General features: G+C 46.3%; 1 protein-coding gene and 1 long non-coding RNA gene across 3 annotated transcripts in view; one reads left to right on the top strand and one right to left on the bottom strand.

Moving 5' to 3' along the window:
- The window catches only part of LOC146423587 (uncharacterized), a 28,589-nt gene extending 17,370 nt beyond the window's left edge, over positions 1 to 11,219 (top strand). The window contains exons 2-4 of the long non-coding RNA XR_014847429.1: positions 9,945 to 10,026; positions 10,559 to 10,600; positions 11,159 to 11,219. This is a non-coding gene — a long non-coding RNA (uncharacterized LOC146423587). The remainder of the gene's footprint in view (positions 1 to 9,944; positions 10,027 to 10,558; positions 10,601 to 11,158) is intronic.
- A 546-nt stretch (positions 11,220 to 11,765) lies between these two features.
- On the bottom strand, positions 11,766 to 23,171 carry LOC146423588 (sodium channel regulatory subunit beta-1-like). 2 transcript variants are annotated; one of them, XM_085044611.1, is made up of 6 exons: positions 22,503 to 23,171; positions 19,347 to 19,513; positions 17,543 to 17,783; positions 15,873 to 16,008; positions 13,070 to 13,150; positions 11,766 to 11,834 (listed from the first exon to the last, which is right to left on the bottom strand). In XM_085044611.1, the coding sequence occupies exons 1-5, from the start codon at positions 22,534 to 22,536 to the stop codon at positions 13,084 to 13,086; spliced, it is 645 nt and encodes a 214-aa protein (XP_084900737.1). In that variant the 5' UTR covers positions 22,537 to 23,171; the 3' UTR covers positions 11,766 to 11,834; positions 13,070 to 13,083. The 2 variants fall into 2 exon arrangements, with proteins under 2 accessions (XP_084900737.1, XP_084900738.1); XM_085044612.1 differs by having other exon boundaries at positions 11,825 to 11,834; positions 13,081 to 13,150.
- Between the last annotated feature and the right edge of the window lie 1,635 nt (positions 23,172 to 24,806).

The raw sequence follows: 24,806 nt of genomic DNA on the forward strand, positions 1-24,806 counted from the left end.
GAAGAAAATTGGGGGAAATTTGGGAAAAATGGGGGGAAAGTGGGAAAAATTGGGAGAAAAATGAAGAATAATGGAAAAAATTGGGAGAAAATGGGGAGAAATTAAGGGAAATGGGGAAAAGTTAGGAGAAATTGGGAAAAATGGGGGAAAATAGGGAAAAGTTGGGGGAAATAGAGGGAAAATGAGGAAAATTGGGGAAAAATTGGGGAGGAGTGGCAGAAAAATGGGGAAAATGGAATGAAATAGGGAGAAAAATGGGAGAAAATGGAACAAAATAGGGGGAAAAGGGGAAAATTTAATAAAATAGGGGGAAAATTGGAGGAAAATGGGGGGAAATTTGGGAAAAGTTGAAGAAAATAGGGAAAAGTTGGAAAAAGTGGGAGAAAATTGGAGGAAAATTGGGAAAAGTTGGGGGAAAATTGGGGAAAAATTGGGAAAAAATGGAGAAAAATTGGGGAAATGGGGAATTGGGGAAGATGGGGAAAAATTGGGAAAAATTGGGGGAGAATGAAGAATAGTGGAAAAAATGGGGAGAAAATGGGGAAAATTGGAGGAAAATTGGGGGAAAATGGGGAAAAGTTGGGAGAAATTGGGGAAAATTGGGAAAAATTGGGAGAAAATCGGGAAAAATTGGGGGAAAATTGGGAAAAATTGGGATAAATTGGGGAAAATTGGGGGAAATGGAGGGGATTGAGCCCAGAATGGCAAAAAAATGAGTCAAAAATACCCCAAAATGACCCAAAATAACCCCAAATGGCTCAAAAAACCCCCAAAGAAACCCAAAATGTCCCCAAAATGACTTCAAAATGACCCAAAATGACCCCAAATGGCTCAAAAAAACCCCAAAGAAATCCAAAATATCCCCAAAATGACCCAGAATGTCCCAAATAAATCCCAAATGACTCCAAATGACACTGAAATGGCCAAAAAAATCCCAAAAAATGACCCAAAATGACCCCAAATGGCTCAAAAATACCCAAAGAAACCCAAAGTGACCCCAAAATGACCCAAAATGTCCCAAAATTACCCCAAATTGCTCCAAAATGACCCAAAATGTCCCAAATAAACCCCAAATGACCCCAAATGACACCGAAATGGCCAAAAAAACCCCAAAAATGACTCAAAAATGAGCCCAAAATGGCTCAAAAAAATCCAGAGAAACCCAAAATGACCCCAAAATGTCCCCAAAATGACCCAGAATGTCTCAAATGACCCCAAATGACACCAAAATGGCCAAAAAAAACCCCAAAAAATGACCCATAATGACCCAGAAGTCCCCAAAATGGTTGAAAATAACCCAAAATGTCCCAAAAAACCTCAAAATGACCCAAATTCCTCCCCAAATAACCTCAAAGTGCCCAAAATCCTCTCCAAAACCCCCAAAATCTGCCCCAAATATCCCTAAAAACTCTCAAACCCTCCCCAAAATCCCCAAATCTCCCCAAATCCTCACGAAATTCCCTCTAAAATCCCCCAAATTGCCCCAAAATTTACCCCAAAATCCCGAAAATATCCCCAAATCTCCCCAAATCCCCGAAAACCTCCCAAATCCACCCCAAAAATCCCCCAAAATATCCCTAAAATCCTCCCAAATCCCCAAAATCCACAAAATCACCCAAAATCTCCCAAAAATTCCCCAAAATCCACCCCAAAACATCCCTAAATTCGGCAAAATCCCCCAAAAATCTCCCCAAAATTTACCCAAAAACCTCTGAAAATTCTCCCCCAAATCTCCCCAAACACCTTCCACCCCAAAATCTTCCCAAATTCCCCAAAAATCCCCCAAAATTCCACCCCAAAATCACCCTAACCCTCTCCCAAAACCCAACCCAAATCCCAAGCTCCCAAAATACTTTCCCAAAATTCAAAACCCACAATTTCCAAATTCCCAAAATCACCCAAACTCTTACAAAATTAAAACCCCAATATCCAAAAAATATCACCAAATTCTCCCCAAAATCCCCAAAAATTAACCCAAAATCCCCCAAAATTCCCACCCCAAGCCTCGCTCCCACCCCCAAAATTCCCCAAAATTCCTCCCCAAAAAACCCCAAAACCTCCAAAACCCAAAATCCTCTAAATTCCCCGAAAATCCCCTAAAATTCCCCAATTTCCTCCAATTTCCCCCAAATCCCCAGAAATTCCCCAATTTTTTTCCAAAATCCCAAATTTTCCCAAAGAATTTCCCAAAATCTCCCAAAAAATCCCCATAAAATTCCCAAATTCCCCCAAAATTTCCCAAAATTTCCCCAAAATTCCACCCCAAATTCCTCCCCCCACCCCCCAAAATCCCCCAAAATCCCCCAAAATTCCCTCCAAATCCTTCCCAAAAATCCCCAAATTAACCCCAAAATCCCCCAAAAATTTACCCCAAAATCCCCCAAAATTCCCCCCAACCCCTTCCCCAATCCCAAATTTTCCCCAAAATCCCCAAATTTCCCTCAAAATCCCCCAAATCCCCCAAATTTCCCAATTTCCCCAAATTTCCCCCAAATTCCCCCAAAATTCCCCCAAAATTCCCCAAAATTCCCCTAAATTTCCTCAAATTTCCCCCAAAATTCCCTAAATTTCCTCAAACCCCCAAATTTCCCCAAAAATTTTCCCAATTTTCCCCTAAAACCCCCAAATTTCCCCCAAAATCCCCAAATTTTCCCCAAATTTCCCCCAAAATTCCCCCAAATTTCCCCCAAATTCCCCAAATTTCCCCAAATTTTCCCCCAAAATCCCAAAATTTCCCCCAAAATCCCCCAAAATTCCCCAAATTTCCAAATCCCAAATTCCCCCAAATCCCCACAAAATCCCCCAAAATTCCCCAAAATCCCCCAAAATTCCCCCAAAATCTTCAAATTTTCCCTAAAATCCCCAAAATTCCTCCCAAACCTCCTCCCAAAATTCCCCCCAAAATCTCCAAATCCCCCAATTTTCCCCCAAATTCCCAAAATCTCCATAAAATTCCCAATTTTCCCCCAAATTTCCCCAAATTTCCTCCAAATTTTCCCCAAATTTTCCCCAAAATCCCCGTAAAATCCCCATAAAATCCGCAAATTTCCCCCAAAATTTCCCCAAAATTCCCCAATTTCCACCATAAATTCCCCATAAAATCCCAAATTTTCCCCAATTTTTCCCCAAATTTTCCCAAATTTCCCCCCAAAATCCCCACAAAATCCCAAATTTCCCCAAATTTCCAATTCACAAATTCCCCCTCCCAAAATTCCCCCAAAAATCCCCCAAAATTCCCCCAAAAATCCCCCAAATTCCCCAATTCTCCTCACCCGAACCTCTCGAGTTTCACCCCAAATTCAACCTTCGGCAGCTTTTTTGGGGATTATTTTTTGGGGGGTGGGCGTGGCTTCGTTTTGGGACGCCGGATGACGTCATCGCCCCAACCCCCTCATTTCCCGCCAAAGTTTTAATTAAAAACGTTAATTAAAGTCTCAAATCCTCTCTAATTAAAGCCCCAAAAATCCAGGTCAAGCTTCCCCCCCCAAAAAAAATCCCCAAAAACCGGTTTGGCGGCTCGATGACGTCATCGGGCGGCTAAATTTAGGCGCCAAACAATCGAATTAGGGGATGACGTCATCGGGGAGAGGCCAATGGGGATTTTAGCCAAAAAATTGGGGGATTTTTAGCCCAAAAAATTTGGGGATTTGGAGTTAAAATTTGGGGATTTAGCCAAAAAAATTTGGGGATCTAACCTTAAAATTTGGGGATTTAGACTTAAAATTTGGGGATTTCGCAAAAAAATTTGGGGTTTGAGCCGAAAAAAATTGGGATTTAAACTCAAAATTTGGGGATTTGGATTTAAAATTTGGGGATTTAGCCAAAAAATTGGGGATTTGGACTTAAAATTTGGGGATTTGGACCTAAATTTTGGGGTTTGAGCTGAAAAATTTGAGGATTTGGACGAAAAATTTGGGGATTTAGCCAAAAAATTTGGGATTTAACCTTAAAATTTAGGGATTTAAACTTAAAATTTGGGGATTTAGCAAAAAATTTTGGGGATTTGGACTAAAAATTTGGGGATTTGGATTTAAAATTTGGGGATTTAGCAAAAAAATTTGGGGATTTGGACTAAAAATTTGGGGATTTGGACCTCAATTTTGGGGTTTTAGCCAAAAAATTGGGTCAGGAATCCCAAAATTTGGGGATTTGGATTTAAAATTTGGGGTTTTGGACCTAAATTTTGGGGTTTGAGTAAAAAAATTTGGGGATTTGGCGTTAAAATTTGGGGATTTAACCTAAAAATTTGGGGATTTAAACTTAAAATTTGGGGATTTGGACTAAAAATTTGGGGATTTGGATTTAAAATTTGGGGTTTGAGCCAAAAAAATTGGGGATTTAAACTCAAAATTTGGGGATTTGGACTAAAGATTTGGGGATTTAACCAAAAAAATTGGGGATTTGGACTTAAATTTTGGGGATTTAGCCAAAAATTTGGGGGATTTAGACTTAAAATTTGGGATTTAAACTCAAAATTTGGGGATTCGGACTTAAAATTTGGGGATTTGGACTAAAAATTTGGGGATTTGGACCTAAATTTTGGGGTTTTAGCCAAAAAATTGGGTCAGTAATCCCAAAATTTGGGAATTGAGACCTAAATTTGGGGATCTGGACTCAAAATTTGGGGTTTTGGACTAAAAATTTTGGGGATTTATACTTAAAATTTGGGGATTTGGACTTAAAAATTTGGGGATTTGGATTTAAATTTGGGGTTTGAGCCAAAAAATTGGGTCTGGAATCCCAAAATTTGGGAATTGAGACCTAAAATTTGGGGATTTGGACTCAAAATTCGGGGATTTGGACTTAAAATTTGGGGATTTGGACTTAAATTTTGGGGGTTGGGAGCTAAAATTTGGGGGTTTGGACCTCAGTTTTGGGGTTTGAGCCAAAAAATTTGAGGATTTGGACTTAAAATTTGGGCATTTGGAGCTAAAATTTGGGGTTTTGGACCTCAATTTTGGGGTTTTAGCCAAAAAATTGGGTCAGGAATCCCAAAATTTGGGGATTTGGATTTAAAATTTGGGGTTTCGGACCTAAATTTTGGGGTTTGAGTAAAAAAATTTGAGGATTTGGACTAAAAATTTGGGAATTTAGCCAAAAATTTTGGGGATTTGGACTTGAAATTTGGGGATTTGGATTTAAATTTGGGGATTTAGCCAAAACTTCGGTCAGGGATCCCAAAATTTGGGAATTGAGACCTAAATTTGGGGACTGGAACGTAAAAATTTGGGAATTGAGCCCAAAAATTTGGGATTTGAACCCCGAAATTGGGTTGGGAATCCCAAAATTTGGGAATTGAACCCAAAATTTGGGAACTGAGCGTCAAAATTTGGGAACTGGACTCCAAAATTCGGGAATTCGACCCAAAATCAGCTAGGGGATACCAAAATTTAGGGATTGAGCCCCAAAATTTGGGAATTGGATCCCAAAAATTGGGGCATTTGACCTAAAATCCTGGAATTTGACCCCAAAATTGGCACGGGAATCCTAAAATTTGGGAACTGAATCCAAAAATTCGGGAATTGAACCCCAAAATTGGGAATTGATCCCAAAAATTTGGGAATTGGACCACAAAATCAACTCGGGAATCCCAAAATTTAGGAATTGAGCCCCAAAAAATTGGGAATTGAGACCTGAAATTTGGGAATTGATCCCAAAATTTGGGAACTGACCCTAAAATTCTGGGAATTGAGCCCCAAAATTTCGGGATTGAGCCCCAAAATTCGGGATTTGGACCCGAAAATTCGGGAATTGACCCCAAAAATTCTGGGAATTGACCCTAAAAAAATTCGGGAGTTGATCCCAAATTTGGCTCCCGAACCCCCCAAAAAATTGGGGAATTAACCCCAAAAAGTTCCCCGATGACGTCATCCCCTTGATGACGTCACCCCCTCCCCGCGATGACGTCATCGACCCCGCCCCAAACACCCCCAAAATCCCGGAATTGACCCCAAAAACCCACCCCGATGACGTCATCGCCTCATTTGCATAAAGCTCATTTGCATACCAGCCAATCCCACTTCCACCCACCAACCCTCATTTGCATATCCCCAATTAGCCCCACCCTCATTTGCATATCCTCAATTAGACCCTCATTTGCATATCCCCAATTAGCCCAACCCTCATTTGCATACCCCCAATTAGACCCTCATTTGCATATCCCAAATTAGACACAACCCTCATTTGCATACCCCAATTAGACACAACCCTCATTTGCATATCCCCAATTAGCCCCACCCTCATTTGCTTATCCCTAATTAGCCCCACCCTCATTTGCATATCCCTAATTAGCTCCACCCTCATTTGCATATCCCCAATTAGACCCTCATTTGCACATCCCTAATTAGCCCAACCCTCATTTGCATATCCCCAATTAGTCCCAACCCTCATTTGCATATCCCCAATTAGCCCAACCCTCATTTGTATATCCCCAATTAACCACAACCCTCATTTGTATATCCCCAATTAACCACAACCCTCATTTGCATATCCCCAATTAGCCACAACCCTCATTTGCATATCCCCAATTAGCCACAACCCTCATTTGCATATCCCAACTAGCCCCAACCCTCATTTGCATATCCCAAATTAGACACAACCCTCATTTGCATATCCCCAATTAGCCCAACCCTCATTTGCATATCCCCAATTAACCACAACCCTCATTTGCATATCCCTAATTAGCCCCAACCTCATTTGCATATCCCCAATTATACTCTCATTTGCATAACCCCAATTAGCCACAACCCTCATTTGCATAACCCCAATTAGCCACAACCCTCATTTGCATATCCCAATTAGCCACAACCCTCATTTGCATATCCCAATTAGCACAGCCCTCGTTTGCATATCCCCAATTATACTCTCATTTGCATATCCCCAACTAGCCCCACCCTCATTTGCATATCCCCAATTAACCCGAACCCTCATTTGCATAGCCCTAATTACCCCATCCTCATTTGCATATCCCCAATTAGCCCCAGCCCTCATTTGCATATCCCCAATTGGCACGACCCTCATTTGCATATCCCCAATTAGACCCTCATTTGCATATCCCCATTACCCCAACCCTCATTTGCATATCCCTAATTAGCCCCACCCTCATTTGCATACCCCCAATTAGCCCCACCCTCATTTGCATATCCCCAATTAGACACAACCCTCATTTGCATATACCCAAACCCTCATTTGCATATCCCCAATGAACCCGAACCCTCATTTGCATATCTCCAATGAACCCGAACCCTCATTTGCATATCCCCAATCCGCCCCACCCTCATTTGCATATCCCCGAAATAACCACCAATGGCCACTGGAGCTCATTTGCATGTTCATTTACATATTGGCACAATTAACACTCCGTTCCTCATTGGCACTCCGCTCATTTGCATACGGGCGCTCATTTGCATACAGCGGTCACTTTTAATGAGTGTGCATGAAGGTGCTCATTTGCATACGGTGCTCATTTGCATGCCCCGCCCGCCGCTCATTTGCATATCCGCCTCGTCCTCATCCTCATTTGCATCCTCATTTGCATATTGCTGGGCTAATTAAGTGCGATTAGTGCGGCTTGTGGTGGTGCTCATTTGCATATCGTCTATGTACAGCTAATTTACATATTCATGAACTCTCCGTTGCCATTCACAGCGCTCATTTCCATCTCATTTGCATATCGTCGCCTCATTTACATTTCTTATTTACATATCCCTCATTTGCATGTCGGCGCTCATTTGCATGTCGCCCTCATTTGCATATCCGCGCGCCTCATTTGCATAAAACGCCGCCGGGGGTTTGCAGTCCTTCATTTACATATTGCTCATTTGCATACATTTGCATTTTGCACACGTTCACACCTTGGGGGGGTTTTGACCCCAAATTTGGGGAATTTGAGCCCAAAATTTTGGGGAATTTTAGCCCAAATTTTGGGGATTTTTTCTGTCAAATTCTGGGAAATTTTATTCCAAATTTTGGGGATTTTTTTGTCAAATTTTGGGAAATTTTATTCCAAATTTTGGGGATTTTTTTTGTCAAATTTTGGGGATTTTTTCTGTCATTTTTTGGGGATTTTTCCATCAAATTTGGGGAATTTTAGCCCAAAATTTTGAGATTTTTTTCCGTCAAATTTTGGGAATTTTATCCCAAAAATTTGGGCGTTTTTCTGTCAAATTTTGGAGTTTTTTCCATCAACTTTTGGGGAATTTTATCCCAAAATTTTGGGGATTTTTTCCATCAGATTTTGGAGATTTTTCCATTAAATTTTGGGGAATTTTATATCAGATTTTGGAAATTTTATTTCATCCCAAATTTTTGGAGGTTTTTTTCCATCAAATTTTGGGGAATTTTATGTCAAATTTTGAGGAATTTCATCCCAAATTTTTGGGGTTTTTTTCCATCAAATTTAGGGGAATTTTATATCAAATTTTGAGGAATTTCATCCCAAATTTTTGGGGTTTTTTTCCATCAAATTTTGGGGAATTTTATATCAAAATTTTGGGGATTTTTCCATCAAATTTTGGAGTTTTTTATGTCAAATTTTGGAGATTTTTTTCTGTCAAATTTTGAGGAATTTCATCCCAAATTTTTGGGGTTTTTTTCCATCAAATTTTGGGGAATTTTTTCCCAAAATTTGAGGTTTTTTCCATCAAATTTTGGGGATTTTTATATCAAATTTTGGAGATTTTTTCGGTCAGATTTTGGGGGATTTTATCCCAAATTTTGGAGATTTTTTCTGTCAAATTTTGGGGGATTTTATCCCAAATTTTTTGGGTTTTTTTCCATCAAATTTTGGGGAATTTTATCCCAAAATTTGAGGTTTTTTCCATCAAATTTTGGGGATTTTTATATCAAATTTTGGAGATTTTTTCAGTCAAATTTTGGGGAATTTTATCCCAAATTTTGGAGATTTTCCATCAAGAATTTTATATCAAATTTTGAGGATTTTTCCCTCAAATTTTGGGGATTTTTTTCTGTCATTTTTTGGGGAGTTTTATCCCATATTTTGGGGTTTTCTTTCTGTCATATTTTGGTGAATTTCCTCCCAAACTTTTGGCAGTTTTACCGCAAATTTTGGGATTTTTTCCCCCGAATTCTGGCAAATTTTCCTCCAAATTTTTGTGGATTTTATCCCAATTTTTTCAGCTTTTCCCCCCAAATTTTGCCGAATTTTCTCCCAAACTTTTGGGATTTTTTCCATCAAATTTTGGGATTTTTTCCCCCAATTTTGGAGCTTTTTCCCCCCAAATTATAACAGATTTTCTCCAAAACCTTTGGGATTTTTCCCCAAATTTTAACAGATTTTATCCCAAACTTTCAGGATATTTTTCTCCAATTTTTGGCATTTTTTTCCCCAAATTTGGGATTTTTTTTCCCCAACTTTTAATGGAAAACCCCCTAAATTTTGGGGCTTTTCCCCCAAAATTTTAACAGATTTTCTCCCTAATTTGTGGGTTTTTCTCCCAAATTTTAACAGATTTTATCCCAAGTTTTGAAGTTTTCCCTCCCAAATTTTGCCAGATTTTCTCCCAAATTTTTGGGATTTTTTTCCCCCAAATTTTGGGATTATTTCCACCAACTTTTGGATTTTTTCCCCAAAATTTGGGATTTTTCCCCAAAATTTGGGATTTTTTTCCCCAAATTTGGGATTTTCAGCCCCAAATTTTTGGAATTTTTTCCCCCAAATTTTGAGATTTTTTTCCCCAAATTTTTGGGATTTTTTTTCCCCAATTTTGGGGTTTTTCTCCCCAAATTTTTGGGGAGGGGGAGGAGCCATGCAGAGGGGGAGGGGCTTAGGGTGGGGGAGGGGCTTAGGGTGGGGGAGGGGCAGAGTGTCCCCCCCGGGGGTTTATTGCAGGGGGGGACAGGGAGAGGTCAAAGGTCACCAAGGGTCACTCAATGGTCACTCAGTGTCACTCAGTGTCACTTGGTGGTCATTCAGGGTCACTCAGTGTCACTCAGGGTCAGTTGGTGGCCATTTAGTGTCACTCAGTGGTCATTTAGGGTCACTCAGGGTCAGTCAGTGGTCACTCAGTGGTCACTCAGGGTCACTCAGTGGTCACTCATGGTCACTCAGTGGTCACTCAATGGTCATTTAGGGTCACTCAGTGTCACTCAGTGTCACTCAGGGTCACTCAGTGGTCACTCAGTGGTCACTCAGTGTCACTCAGTGGTCACTCAGGGGTCACTCAGTGGTCACTCTGTCAGTGGTCACTCAGTGGTCACTCACTGGTCAGTGGTCACTCAGTGTCACTCAGTGGTCACTCAGTGGTCACTCAGTGGTCACCCTGGGGTCACTCAGTGGTCACTCCCTGGTCACTCACTGGTCACTCAGTGGTCACCCTGGGGTCACTCAGTGTCACTCAGTGGTCACTCAGTGGTCACTCAGTGGTCACTCAGTGGTCACTCACTGGTCAGTGGTCACTCAGTGGTCACTCAGTGGTCACTCAGTGGTCACTCAGTGTCACTCAGTGGTCACTCAGTGGTCACTCACTGGTCACTCACTGGTCACTCAGTGGTCACTCAGTGTCAGTGGTCACTCAGTGGTCACTCAGTGGTCACTCAGGGGTCACTCAGTGTCACTCACTGGTCACTCACTGGTCACTCAGTGGTCACTCAGGGGTCACTCAGTGGTCACTCAGTGTCACTCAGGGGTCACTCAGTGGTCACTCAGTGGTCATTTAGGGTCACTCAGTGGTCACTCACTGGTCATTTAGTGTCACTCGGGTCACTCAGGGGTCACTCAGTGGTCACTCAGTGGTCACTGATGGTCACTCAGTGGTCACTCAGTGGTCACTCACGGGTCACTCAGTGGTCACTCTGTCAGTGGTCACTCAGTGGTCACTCACTGGTCACTCAGTGGTCACCCTGGGGTCACTCAGTGGTCACTCCCTGGTCACTCAGTGGTCACTCAGTGGTCACTCAGTGTCACTCAGTGGTCACTCAGTGGTCACCCTGGGGTCACTCAGTGTCACTCAGTGGTCACTCAGGGGTCACTCACTGGTCACTCAGTGTCACTCAGTGGTCACTGATGGTCACTCAGTGTCAGTGTCACTCAGTGGTCACTCATGGTCACTCGGTGGTCACTCAGTGGTCACTCGCTGGTCACTCAGTGTCACTCAGTGGTCACTCAGTGGTCACACATGGTCACTCAGTGGTCACTCAGTGGTCACTCAGTGGTCACTCATGGTCACTCAGTGTCACTCAGTGTCACTCAGTGTCAGTGGTCACTCAGTGGTCACTCATGGTCACTCAGTGGTCACTCAGTGTCACTCAGTGTCAGTGGTCACTCAGTGGTCACTCAGTGGTCACTCAGTGGTCACTCAGTGTCACTCAGGGGTCACTCAGTGTCACTCAGGGGTCACCCAGGGGTCACTCAATGGTCACTCAGTGGTCACTCAGTGTCACTCAGTGGTCACTCAGTGGTCACTCTGGTCACTCACTGGTCACTCAGTGTCACTCAGTGGTCATTCAGTGTCACTCAGTGTCACTCAGTGGTCACTCAGTGTCACTCAGTGGTCACTCAGTGGTCACTCTGGTCACTCACTGGTCACTCAGTGTCACTCAGTGGTCATTCAGTGTCACTCAGTGTCAGTGGTCACTCAGTGGTCACTCAGTGTCACTCAGGGTTAGTCAGTGGTCACTCAGTGGTCACTAATGGTCACTCAGTGTCACTCAGTGGTCATTCAGTGTCACTCAGTGTCACTCAGTGGTCACTCCGTGGTCACTCCGTGGTCACTCAGTGGTCACTCAGTGGTCACTCAGTGTCAGTGGTCACTCAGTGGTCACTCAATGGTCACTCAGTGTCACTCAGTGTCACTCTGGTCACTCAGTGGTCACTCTGGTCACTCAGTGGTCACTCAGTGGTCACTGGTCACTCACTGGTCACTCAGTGTCACTCACTGGTCACTCAATGGCCACTCAGTGGTCACTCAGTGTCACTCACTGGTCACTCAGTGGTCACTCGGTCACTCAGGGGTCACTCAGTGGTCACTCAGTGGTCACTCAGTGGTCACTCGGTCACTCCCTGGTCACTCAATGGTCACTCAGTGGTCACTCAGTGGTCACTCAGTGTCACTCACTGGTCACTCAGTGGTCACTGATGGTCACTCAGTGGTCACTCAGTGGTCACTCAGTGGTCACTCAGTGTCACTCAGTGGTCACTCAGTGGTCACTCCCTGGTCACTCAGTGGTCACTCAGTGGTCACTCAGTGTCACTCAGTGGTCACTCAGTGTCACTCTGTGGTCACTCATGGTCACTCAGGGGTCACTCAGTGTCACTCAGTGTCACTCAGTGTCACTCAGTGGTCACTCAGTGTCAGTGGTCACTCAGGGGTCACTCAGTGGTCACTCAGGGTCACTCAGTGGTCACTCAGTGGTCACTCAGTGTCACTCAGGGGTCACTCAGTGGTCACTCAGTGGTCACTCAGTGGTCACTCAGTGGTCACTCAGTGGTCACTCAGTGGTCACTCAGTGGTCACTCAGTGGTCACTCATTGGTCACTCAGTGTCACTCAGAGGTCACTCACTGTCACTCATGGTCACTCAGTGGTCATTCATGGTCACTCAGTGTCACTCAATGATCACTCAGTGGTCACTCAATGGTCACTCAGTGGTCACTCAGTGATCACTCTGGTCACTCAGTGGTCACTCAGTGTCACTCAGGGGTCACTCAGTGGTCACTCAGGGTCACTCAGTGGTCACTCAGTGGTCACTCAGTGTCACTCAGTGTCACTCAGTGGTCACTCAGTGGTCACTCATGGTCACTCAGTGGTCACTCAGTGGTCACTCATGGTCACTTGCACAGGTCAGTGGTCACTCATGGTCACTCAGTGGTCACTCAGTAGTCACTCAGTGGTCACTCAGTGGTCACTCATGGTCACTCAGTGGTCACTCAGTGGTCACTCAGTGGTCACTCAGTGGTCAGTGGTCACTCAGTGGTCACTCAGTGGTCACTCATGGTCACTCAGTGGTCACTCAGTGGTCACTCAGTGTCACTCAGTGGTCACTCAGTGGTCACTCAGTGGTCACTCAGTGTCACTCAGTGGTCACTCAGTGGTCACTCAGTGGTCACTCAGTGGTCACTCAGTGGTCACTCAGCCACCTGCACTCCCCCGCAGTTCTCTTTGCTCTCCGATGTTATCGCCAGGTATTCCGAGCTGGGGGGAGACAGAGAAAGTCACCCAAAAATACCAAAATTACACCCAAAATCCCAAAAATCCCTCCCAAAAATCCCTCCCAAAAATCCCAAAAATTTCATCACAAAGTCCCAAAAATTCCGCCCAAAAATCAAAAAAATTCCACCCAAAAGTTTCGTCAAAAATCCAGAAGATTCCACCCAAAAGTCCCAAAAATTCCATCCCAAAAATCCCGAAAATTCCACCCAAAAATCCCAAAAATTTAATCCCAAAAATCCCGAAAATTCCATCAAAAAATCCCGAAGATTCCTCCCAAAAATCCCAGAAATCCCACCCAAAAATACCAAAAATTCCATTCCAAAATCCCAAAAATTCCACCCAAAAATCCCAAAAATTCCATTCCAAAATCCCAAAAATTTCATCACAAAGTCCCAAAACTTCCACCCAAAAATCCAAAAAAATTCCAACCAAAAGTTTCACCAAAAATCCAGAAGATTCCACCCAAAAATCCCAAAAATTCCATCCCAAAAATCCTAAAAATTCCACCCAAAAATCCCAAAAATTTAATCCCAAAAATCCCGAAAATTCCATCAAAAAATCCTGAAGATTGCACCCAAAAATACCAAAAATTCCATTCCAAAATCCCAAAAATTCCACCCAAAATTCCGAAAAATTTCATCACGAAGTCCCAAAAATTCCACCCGAAAATCAAAAAAATTCCACCCAAAAATCCAAAAAAATTCCACCCAAAAGTTTCACCAAAAATCCAGAAGATTCCACCCAAAAATCCCGAAAATTCCATCCAAAAATCCCACCTAAAAATACCAAAAAATTCATCCCAATAATCCCGGAAAAACCATCCCAAAAATCCCAAAAATTCCACCCAAGAATCAGGAAAATTCCACCCGAAAATTCCACCCAAAATCCCAAAAATTTCATCCCAAAAATCCCCAAAATTCCATCCCAAAAATCCCATTCCAAAAATCCTGAAAATTCCATCCCAAAAATCCCGAAAATTCCATCCCAAAAATCCACCTAAAAATACCAAAAAGTTCATCCCAATAATCGCGAAAATTCCACCCAAAAATCCCAAAAATTTCATCCAAAAATCAAAAAAATTCCACCCAAAATTCCCGAAAATTTCATCCAAAAATCCCCAAAAATTTCATCCAAAAATCCCAAAAATTCCACCCAAAAATCCCCAAAATTCCATCCAAAAATCCCCAAAATTCCATCCAAAAATCCCCAAAATTCCATCCAAAAATCCCAAAAATTTCATCCAAAAATCCCCAAAATTCCATCCAAAAATCCCATTCCAAAAATCCAAAAATCCCAAAAATGCCACCCAAAAATCCCAAAAATCCTGAAAATTTTATCCCAAAAGTTCCGCCCAATTTAGGCCACGCCCCCTCCCGGCCCCACCCACCCAGGCCACGCCCACAATCCCAAACCACGCCCCCTTGGCTTCCCAAATTCCCTTTTTTTGGCCCAAATTTCTCCATTTTTAACCCGAATTTCCCCATTCTTTCCCCAAATTTCCAGTCCAGGATCAGACCACGCCCCCTCCCGACCACACCCACCACAAGCCACGCCCACAATCCCAAACCACGCCCCCTTTCCAACCCAATTCCCCCATTTTCGACTCTTTTTTACCCAAATTTCCCCATTTTTTACCCAAATTTCCACCCCAGAATCAGACCACGCCCCCTCCCGACCACACCCAGCCAGGCCACGCCCCCAGCCCTAAACCACGCCCCCTTTCTACCTCAATTTCCCACTTTTCACCCAAATTTTTCCCATTTTTCCCACAAATTTCCCCATTTTTTACCCAAATTTCCCCAAAATTCCACCCCAGGGTTAAGCCACGCCCCCTCCCGACCACGCCCAGCCAGGCCACGCCCACCGCCCTAAACCACGCCCACTTTCCATCCCAATTCCCCCATTTGTAGTCCAAATTTCCCCATTTTCCCCCCAAATTTCCCCAAAATTTCACTTCCTCCCCCCAAATTTCCACCCCAGGATTAAGCCACGCCCCCTCCCGACCACACCCGCCACAGGCCACGCCCACCACCCTAAACCACGCCCACTTTCCATCCCAATTCCCCCATTTTTAGCCCAAATTTCCCCATTTTTCCCCCAAATTTCCCCAAAATTCCCAAATTTTCACCCAAAATTTCCCCAAAATTCCACCCCAGGATTAAGCCACGCCCCCTCCCGGCCCCGCCCAGCCAGGCCCCGCCCACCACCCTAAACCACGCCCACTTTCCATCCCAATTCCCCCATTTGTAGTCCAAATTTCCCCATTTTTTCCCCCAAATTTCCCCCAAATTCCACCTCCTCCCCCAAATTTCCACCCCAGGATTAAGCCACGCCCCCTCCCGGCCGCCCAGCCAAGCCCCGCCCACAACCCCAAAGCCACGCCCATTGACCACCCCAATTTCTCACGTTTTCCTCAGAATTTCCCCATTTTTCCCCCAAATTTCCCCCAAATTCCACCTCCTCCCAATTTCCACCCCAGGATTAAGACACGCCCTCCCGGCCCCGCCCAGCCAGGCCACGCCCACCACCCTAAACCACGCCCACTTTCCATCCCAATTCCCCCATTTTTAGCCCAAATTTCCCCATTTTTCCCCCAAATTTCCCCAAAATTCCCAAATTTTCACCCAAAATTTCCCCAAATTTCCACCCCAGGATTAAGCCACGCCCCCTCCCGGCCCCGCCCAGCTAAGCCCCGCCCACTCACGCGCTGTCGGGGGGCGGAGCCGCCGCCGCCACCTTGCGGTAGCAGTAGAGCATCTCAGCCGCCAGCCAGAGGGTGAGAACCACGATGAGAACATACATCAGGATTTCGGAGACGATGGAAGCCAAATCCCGCCGGGCTGGGCGAGGAGAGAACCCGAAATCGAGGGATTTTCACCCGAAAACGGGGAAGAACAAAAAAAACCCGGAGAAAATCGGGTGAGAAATGGGGAAAATGAGGGAAAAATGGAAAAAAAATGTGATTTTTTTAGGGTTTTTGGGGGTAAAGTGGGAGGGAGTTTGGGCTAAGCCACGCCCAGTTTGAAAATTTGGGGAGTGGAAACATGCAGGAGTCAAATTCCCCCCAAAAAACCACAAAAAAACCCCTAAAAAATCTGATGAAATTTGGGGTTTTTTAGGGTTTTAAGGGGTAAAATGGGAGTGGGGTTTGGCTAAGCCACGCCCACTTTAGCCCAAGCCACGCCCATTCTGGACATTTGGGGAGTGGAAACATCCAGGAGTCAAATCCCCCAAAAAACCCCAAAATTCCCCAAAAAATCTGCTGAAAAATCATAAAAACCTCCAAAAAATCAACTTTTTTCAAGCAAAATATGCAAATTTTCAGCCTAAGCCACGCCCATTTTAGCCCAAACCACGCCCATTTTAGCCCAAACCACGCCCATTCTGAAGATCTGGGGAGTGGAAACATCCAGCAGTCAAATCCTCCCAAAAAACCCCAAAAATCCCAAAAAAAATCCCCCAAAATTTGACATTTTTAGGCCAAACCACACCCATTTTAGAGCCAAATATGCAAATTTTTGCCCAAGCCACGCCCACTTTAGCCCAAACCACGCCCATGCTGAAGATCTGGGGAGTGGAAACATCCAGGAGTCAAATCCCCCAAAAAACCCCAAAATTCCCCAAAAAATCTGCTGAAAAATCATAAAAACCTCCAAAAAATTCAACTCTTTTCAAGCAAAATATGCAAATTTTCAGCCCAAGCCACGCCCATTTTAGCCCAAGCCACGCCCATTCTGAAGATTTGGGGAGTGGAAACGTCCAGGAGACAAATCCTCCCAAAAAACCCAAAATTCCCCAAAAAAATCCCCAAAATTTTGACATTTTTAGGCCAAACCACACCCATTTTAGCCCCAAATATGCAAATTTCCGCCCAAGCCACGCCCACTTTTTGCCTTATATGGGCATGGCGTGACTTTCTGACCTCCAAAACTCCCATTTTCGCCCCTAAAATCCCCATTTTTCACCCCAAAACCGCCGGATTTTCTCCTCCCAGTCCCTCCCAGTACAAACCAGTCCTTCCCAGTTCCCTCCCAGTATACACCAGTCCGCTTTTTAACCCTTTAACTCCCATTTCTAACCCTTAAATCTCCATTTCCCCCCCAAAAAACCCTCATTTTCACCCCTAAAATCCCCATTTTTCACCCCAAAACCACCAGATTTTTTCCTCCCAGTCCCTCCCAGTATAAACCAGTCCTTCCCAGTCCCTCCCAGTCCAAAGCAGTCCCCATTTTAACCCTTTCACTCCCATTTTTAACCCTTTAACTCCCGTTTTTAACCCTTAAATCCCCATTTCCCCCCCTATAATCCCCATTTTTCACCCCAAAACCACCGGATTTTTTCCTCCCAGTCCCTCCCAGTCCAAACCAGTCCCACCTTTCTCCACCACGGCCAGCCTCAGGGTCTGATTCCTGGCCAGGCTGTACGTGTAACCCTCGAAAGTCAGGTTCCTCTTGAGGCGGCAGATGTACTGCCCGGCGTGATCTCGCTCCACTCGGCTCAGCGAAACCGACAAATCCTGCAGGTCCCGAGTGCCTTTCGAGCCGTTCCAGGCCAGGTTGTTGAGGAACGGGCCTGGGGCCACCCAGGGCTCCTCGTCGGGGTTGTAGTGCAGGATCTGCACCAGTAAAAACCAGTCAAAACCAGTAAGAATTGGGTAAAATTGGATTTTTAACACTTGCTCTCTCTGGCGCCATCTGGTGGTGACTCTTGGTATTGCAATTGCCGCTAATTGGTTCCCATTGGTTCCTATTGGTTTCTATTGGTTTCTATTGGTTCCTATTGGTTTCCAGTTCATCCCAAGTGTCTCCCCAGTATGTCCCAGTAGCTCCCAGTATCCTCCCAGTATCTCTCCTTAGTGTCGCCCCAGTGACTCCCAGTTGCTCCCAGTGGCTCCCAGTATCCCCAGTGCCTCTCTAGGCTCTCCCCAGTATCCCCCAGTAGCCCCCAGTGCCCCTGCAGGTCCCGAGTGCCTCCTGAGCCGTTCCAGAACAGGCTGTTGAGAAACGGGCCTGGGACCACCCAGGGCTCCTCATCGGGGTTGTAGTGCAGGATCTGCACCAGTAAAAACCAGTCAAAACCAGTCAAAACCAGTAAGAATTGGTTAAAATGCGATTTTTTTTAAAATTCGCTCTCTATGGCGCCATCTGGTGGTGACTCTTGGTATTGCAATTGCCGCTAATTGGTTTCTATTGGTTCCTATTGGTTTCTATTGGTTCCTATTGGTTCCTATTGGTTCCCATTGATTTCCAGTTCATCCCAGTAACTCCCAGTAACTCCCAGTAACTCCCAGTAACTCCCAGTTCATCTCAGTCCAATCCCAGTCCATCCCAGTCTCCCTTTAGCTCCCTTTACTCCCCTATATCTCCCTCCCAGTAACTCCCAGTTTCTTCCACTAACTCCCAGTAACTCCCAGCACCTCCCAGTGCCCTCTAATCCACTTCCAGTCCATCCCAGTTCATCCCAGTCCATCCCAATCCATCCCAGTCCATTCCCAGTTCATCCCAGTCCATCCCAGTTCATCCCAGTCCATCCCAATCCATCCCAGTCCATTCCCAGTCCATCCCAGTCCCTCTAATCCTCTCCCAGTCCATCCCAGTTCTCCTTCAATCCCCTTTATCTCCCTCATACTTCATCCCAGTCACTCCCACTTTGTCCCAGTGCCTCCCAGTCCCTCCCAGTCCATCCCAGTCCCTCCCAGTGCTCCCAGTGACCTTCTGGAACTGGGGAGCTCCCTCGTGCCTGAAGAACCATTCGCTCTCAGCCTCAGCTGGAGTCTCACTGTGCCTCTCCCAGTCCATCCCAGTTCAATCCCAGTTCAATCCCAGTCCAAACCAGTCCATCCCACTTCAATCCCAGTCCATCCCAATCCATTCCAGTCCCCTCTAATCCTCTCCCAGTCCATCCCAGTTCCCCTTCAATCCCCTTTATCTCCCTCATACTTCATCCCAGTCACTCCCAGTTTCTCCCAGTCACTCCCAGTCCATCCCAGTTCCCTCCCAGTCCATCCCAGTTCCCTCCCAGTCCGTTCCCAGTCCATCCCAGTCCATCCCAGTCCATCCCAGTTCCCCTTCAATCCCCTTTATCTCCCTCATACTTCATCCCAGTAACTCCCAGTTTCTCCCAGTTTGTCCCAGTGCCTCCCAACCATTTCCCAGTCCCTCCCAGTGCTCCCAGTGACCTTCTGGAACTGGGGAGCTCCCTCAGGCCTGAAGAACCATTCGCTCTCAGCCTCGGCAGGAGTTTCGCTCCTCCTCTTGCAGGCGATGCAGAGCAGGCGGAAGGTGGAGCCCAGAACAGCCTCGGTGCCTGAGGCCACCTCCACACAGCCCCCCTGGGCCCCTAGGACTGGGAAAAATGGGGAAAATGGGAAAAATTCCCGAAATTTTGGTGAAAATTGGCGAAATTTTGGTGAAAATTGGTGAAATTTTGGCGAAATTTGGGTGAAATTTGAGTGAAATTTGGGCAAAATTCGGTTAAAATAGACCCACAATGGGGTCTGTGGATCCCCCAAAGGACTCTAGGAGTGGGAAAAATGGGAAAAATGGGAAAATTCCCAAAATTCCCAAATCCTAGTGAAAATTCTAGTGAAATTCGGGTGGAATTTGAGTAAAATTCGGGTGAAATTTAGCGAAATGAGACCCAAAATGAGCCCAGCACTGCCTCGGTGCCTGAGGCCACCTCCACGCAGCCCCCCTGGGCCCCTAGGACTGGGGAAAATGGGGAAAATGGGAAAAATTCCCGAAATTTTGGTGAAAATCAGTTAAATTTTGGCGAAAATCTGGTGAAATTTGAGCGAAAGTTGGGTGAAAATTGGCAAAATGAGACCCAAAATGGGGTCTGTGGATCCCCCCAAAGGACTCTAGGAGTGGGAAAAATGGGAAAAAGGTCAGGAATTCCCAAAATTCCTGAAATTCTCATGTACAAATGTGGAATTTTGGCAAAAATCCGGTGAAATTTGAGTGAAATTTGAGCGAAAATTGGCGAAATGAGACCCAAAATGAGCCCAGCAATGCCTCGGTGCCTGAGGCCACCTCCACGCAGCCCCCCTGGGCCCCTAGGACTGGGAAAAATGGGGAAAATGGGAAAAATGGGAAAAATTCCCGAAATTCTGGTGAAAAAATGTGGAATTTTGGCGAAATTTTGGCGAAAATCCATTGAAATTTGAGCGAAATTTGGTTAAAATAGACCCAAAATGTGACTCAAAATGAGCTCCAGGTAGTTCCCATGGGACCCTAGGAACCCTAGGAGTGGGAAAAATGGGAAAAAATCCTGGAATTCTAGTGAAATTCCAGTGAAAATCCGCGAAATTTTGGCGAAAATCCGGTGAAATTTGAGTGAAATTTGGTTAAAATGGACCCAAAATGAGCTCCGTGGATCCCCAAAGGACTCTAGGAGTGGGAAAAATGGGAAAAATGGGAAAATTCCTGGAATTCCAGTGAAATTCCGGTGAAAATCCACGAAATTTTGGCGAAAATCCGGTGAAATTTGAGTGAAATTTGAGTGAAATTTGAGTGAAATTTGGGTGAAATTTGGTTAAAATGGACCCAAAATGAGACCCAAAATGAGCTCCATGGATCCCCAAAGGACTCTAGGAATCCTAGGAGTGGGAAAAATGGGAAAAATGGGAAAAATGGGTCTGGGATTCTGAAACTTCCCAAAAATCCCGAAATTCCTGGGAAAAAATTGGGAATTTTGGTGAAAATCTGGTGAAATTTGAGTGAAATTTGAGTGAAATTTGAGTGAAATTTGAGCAAAAATCAGCAAAATGAGACCCAAAATGAGCTCCATGGATCCCCAAAAGGACTCTAGGAGTGGGAAAAATGGGAAAAATGGGAAAATTCCCAAAATTCCAGTGAAAAAATGGGGAATTTTGGCGAAATTCCAGTGAAATTTGGGTGAAATTTGAGCGAAATTTGAGCAAAATTTGAGTGAAATTTGAGTGAAATTGGTGAAATGAGACCCAAAATGAGCTCCATGGATCCCCCAAAGGACTCTAGGAGTGAGAAAAATGGGAAAAATGGGTCTGGGATTCTGAAATTTCCCAAAAATCCCGAAATTCCTGGGAAAAAATGTGGAATTTTGGCGAAAATCTGGTGAAATTTGAGTGAAATTTGAGCAAAAATCAGCAAAATGAGACCCAAAATGAGCTCCATGGATCCCCCAAAGGACCCTAGGAGTGGGAAAAATGGGAAAATTCCCAAAATTCCTGAAATTCCAGTGAAATTTGGGTGAAAAAAATGCAAAATTTTGGTGAAAATCTGTTGAAATTTGGGTGAAATTTGGTTCAAATAAACCCGAATTTTGGGAATTTTCCCATTTTTCCCATTTTTCCCAGTCCTAGGTGACATTTGGGGACATTTTTGGGCTCCCAGGTGACATTTTTGGGCTCCCAGGTGACTTTTGGGGACATTTTGAGGACATTTTTGGGCTCCCAGGTGAATTTTTGGAGATCCAGGTGACATCTGGGGACATTTTTGGGCTCCCAGGTGACCTTTGAGGACATCTGGAGGGTCCCAAGTGCCATCTGGGGACAATTTGGGGACAATTTTGGGCTCCCAGGTGACATTTAGGGACATTTGGGGACATTTTTGGGCTCCCAGGTGACCCTGAAGTGTCCCAGGTGACATTTGGGGACATTTTGGGGACAATCTGGGGACATTTTTGGGCTACCAGGTGACCCTAAGGTGCCCCAGGTGACCCTGAAGTGTCCCAGATGACATTTAGGGACAATTTGGGGACATTCTTGGGCTCCCAAGTGACATTTTTGGGCTCCCTGGTGACCTTTGGGGACATTTTTGGGACTTCAAGGTCACCCTGAAAGGTCCCAGGTGACATTTGGTGACAATTTGAGGACATTTTTGGGCTCCTAGGTGACAGTTTTGGGATCCAAAGTGACATTTTTGGGCTTTTAGGGACATTTTTGGGAGTCCAAGGTGACCCTGAAGGGTCCCAAGTGACATTTGGGGACATTTTGAGGACATTTTTGGCTTCCCAGGTGACTTTTTGGAGATCCAGGTGACATTTGGGGACATTTTTTGGCTCCCAGGTGACCTTGAAGAGCCCCAGGTGACAGTTTTGGGGTCCCAGGTGACCTTTGAGGACATCTCGAGGGTCCCAGGTGCCACTTGGGGACGCTTTGGTGACATTTTTGGGGTCCCAGGTGACATTTTGGGGACAGTTTTGGGCTCCCAGGTGACATTTTTGGGCTCCCAGGTGACCCTGAAGTGCCCCAGGTGACCCTGAAGTGCCCCAGGTGACCCTGAAGTGCCCCAGGTGCCATTTGGGGACATTTGGGGACAATTTGGGGACACTTTCCGGCACCTGCCCAACTCACCCTCCAGCAGCCCGAGCAGCAGCGACACCAACATGGCGCCACTTCGGCAATTTCCGTCCCTCTTCGGCACTTTCCGTCCCTCCCGCTCCCTTCGGCAATTTCCGTCACTCTTCGGCTCTTTCCGTTCCCCTCAGCGCTAATCCCGCTCGCCGAGCTCTCTTCGGCAATTTCCGTCACTCTTCGGCTCTTTCCGTCCCCTCAGCGCTAATCCCGCTCGCCGAGCTCCCTTCGGCAATTTCCGGACAACTTCGCCCGCTTTGCGGCCTAGTCCCGTTCCTCCGGCCCGGTCCGGCCCGGTTCGCCCCAGTTCGGCCCAGTTCAGCCCAGTTCAGCCCAGTTCGGCCCGGTTCAGCCCGGTTCAGCCCAGCTCGGATCTCCGGCCCCCCTCAGCCCCCTGCGCGGCCCATCAGACCCGCCGAGGAGGAGGAGGACGAGGAGGAATCGCCGCGGCGCCGCTTCAAGGCATGGCCTTCCCCTCACGGGGGTCCTGGGGGGGCTTCGCTTCGCCTCTTTCCGCCTCTTTCCGGCTCTTTTCGGCGCCCCGAAATCGGCTCTTTCCGGCCGCTCGGTTCGGCCGCTCGGTTCGCCCGGCGCTTCGGCAATTTTCGGCTCTTTTCGGCAATTTCCGGCGCCGCTGCCGCTGCGGGCGCACTGCGGCGCCTGAGGAGGGGGCGGGGCTTGTGGGGAATGACGTCATGGGGGCGTGGTTTGGAGGAGGCTCCGCCCACCGGCCTGGAAAGTGCCACCGGAGGGTTTTGGTGTCACCAAGGTGTCCCCGAAGTGTCCCCAGAGTGTCCCCAGCAGGTCTCAGTGTCCCCAAAGTGTCTCAGTGTCCCCAAGGTGTCCCCAAAGTGTCCCCAGAGGGTTTTAATGTCCCCAAAGTGTCCCCAAAGTGTCCCCAAAGGGTCCCCAAGGTGTCCCCATGGTGTCCCCAGCAGGTCTCAGTGTCCCCAAAGTGTCCCCAGCAGGTCTCAGTGTCCCCAAAGTGTCCCCAAAGTGTCCCCAGCAGGTCTCAGTGTCCCCAAAGTGTCCCCAGAGGGTTTTAATGTCCCCAAAGTGTCCCCAAAGGCTCTCAGTGTCCCCAAAGTGTCCCCAAAGGATCTCAGTGTCCCCAAAGTGTCCCCAAAGTGTCCCCAAGGTGTCCCCAAAGGATCTCAGTGTCCCCAAAGTGTCCCCAAAGGATCTCAGTGTCCCCAAAGGGTCTCAATGTCCCCAAAAGTGTCCCTAAGGGGTCTCAGTGTCCCCAAAAAGTGTCCCCAGAAGGTCTCAGTGTCCCCAAAGTGTCCCCAGAAGGTCTCAGTGTCCCCAAAAAGTGTCCCCAGCAGGTCTCGGTGTCCCCAGGGGGTGACAGGGACACTCCAGGTGTCCTCGCGGCCATCTTCTTGTCCCCAAGTGTCCCCAAGTGTCGCTGGCTGTGCTGTCCCAGTGTCCTTTGCTCTGTCCCTTGGGTCCCCTCTGTCCCCCACGATGTCCCCAAGTCCCTCCCAGTGTCCCCAAGTCCATCCCAATGTCCCCACGATGTCCCCAAGTCCATCCCGATGTCCCCAGTGACACTTCTGGGCTCCCAGGTGACATTTCAAAGGTCCCAAGTGACATTTTTGGGGTTCCCAGGTGACACTTTGGGGACAGTTTTGGAGTCCCAGGTGACCCTGAAGAGCCCCAGGTGATGTCTGGGGACATTTAGGGGCTCCCAGGTGACATTTTAGGCTCCCAGGTGACATTTGGGGACAGTTTTGGAGCCCCAGGTGACATTTTGGGGACATTTTAGGGGTTCCGGGTGACATTTTTGGGCTCCCAGGTGATATTTTAGGGTTCCCAGGTGACATTTGGGGACATTTTGGGCTCCCAGGTGACATTTTGGGTTCCCAGGTGACATTTGGGGACATTTTTGGGCTCCCGGGTGACATTTTGGGAATCCCAGGTGACATTTTGGGCTCCCAGGTGACATTTGGGCCCAACAACACACACAAAGACATTTAGGGTTCCCAGGTGACATTTTAGGATTCCCAGGTGACATTTACACCCAGGGACAGTTTTGGACTCCCAGGTGACATTTGGGGACATTTTTGGAGTCTCAGGTGACTTTTTTGGGAATCCCATGTGACATTTGGGGACATTTTGGGTGCCCAGGTGAATTTTTTGGTCTCTCAGGTGACATTTTTGGGTTCCCAGGTGACATTTGGTGACATTTAGGGTTCCCAGGTGACATTTTGGGACATTTTTGGGCTCCCAGGTGCCATTTAGGGTTCCCAGGTGACATTTTAGGGCTCCCAAGTGACATCGGGGACATTTTGGGTCCCCAGG

This window comes from Lichenostomus cassidix, unplaced genomic scaffold (genome assembly GCF_008360975.1).
Source record: "Lichenostomus cassidix isolate B80296 unplaced genomic scaffold, HeHo_3.0 HiC_scaffold_37, whole genome shotgun sequence".
NCBI classification, from domain to species: domain Eukaryota; kingdom Metazoa; phylum Chordata; class Aves; order Passeriformes; family Meliphagidae; genus Lichenostomus; species Lichenostomus cassidix.

Excerpts from the sequence above, each read along its gene's own strand:
- LOC146423588 (XM_085044611.1), bottom strand. The coding sequence starts at position 22,536 with ATGTTGGTGTCGCTGCTGCTCGGGCTGCTGGAGG. Across the intron at positions 19,514-22,502 it reads GCTGCTCGGGCTGCTGGAGG|TCCTAGGGGCCCAGGGGGGC; the intron begins GTGAGTTGGGCA and ends CATTTTTCCCAG. Across the intron at positions 13,151-15,872 it reads GCTCCGCCCCCCGACAGCGC|CTCGGAATACCTGGCGATAA; the intron begins GTGAGTGGGCGG and ends GTCTCCCCCCAG.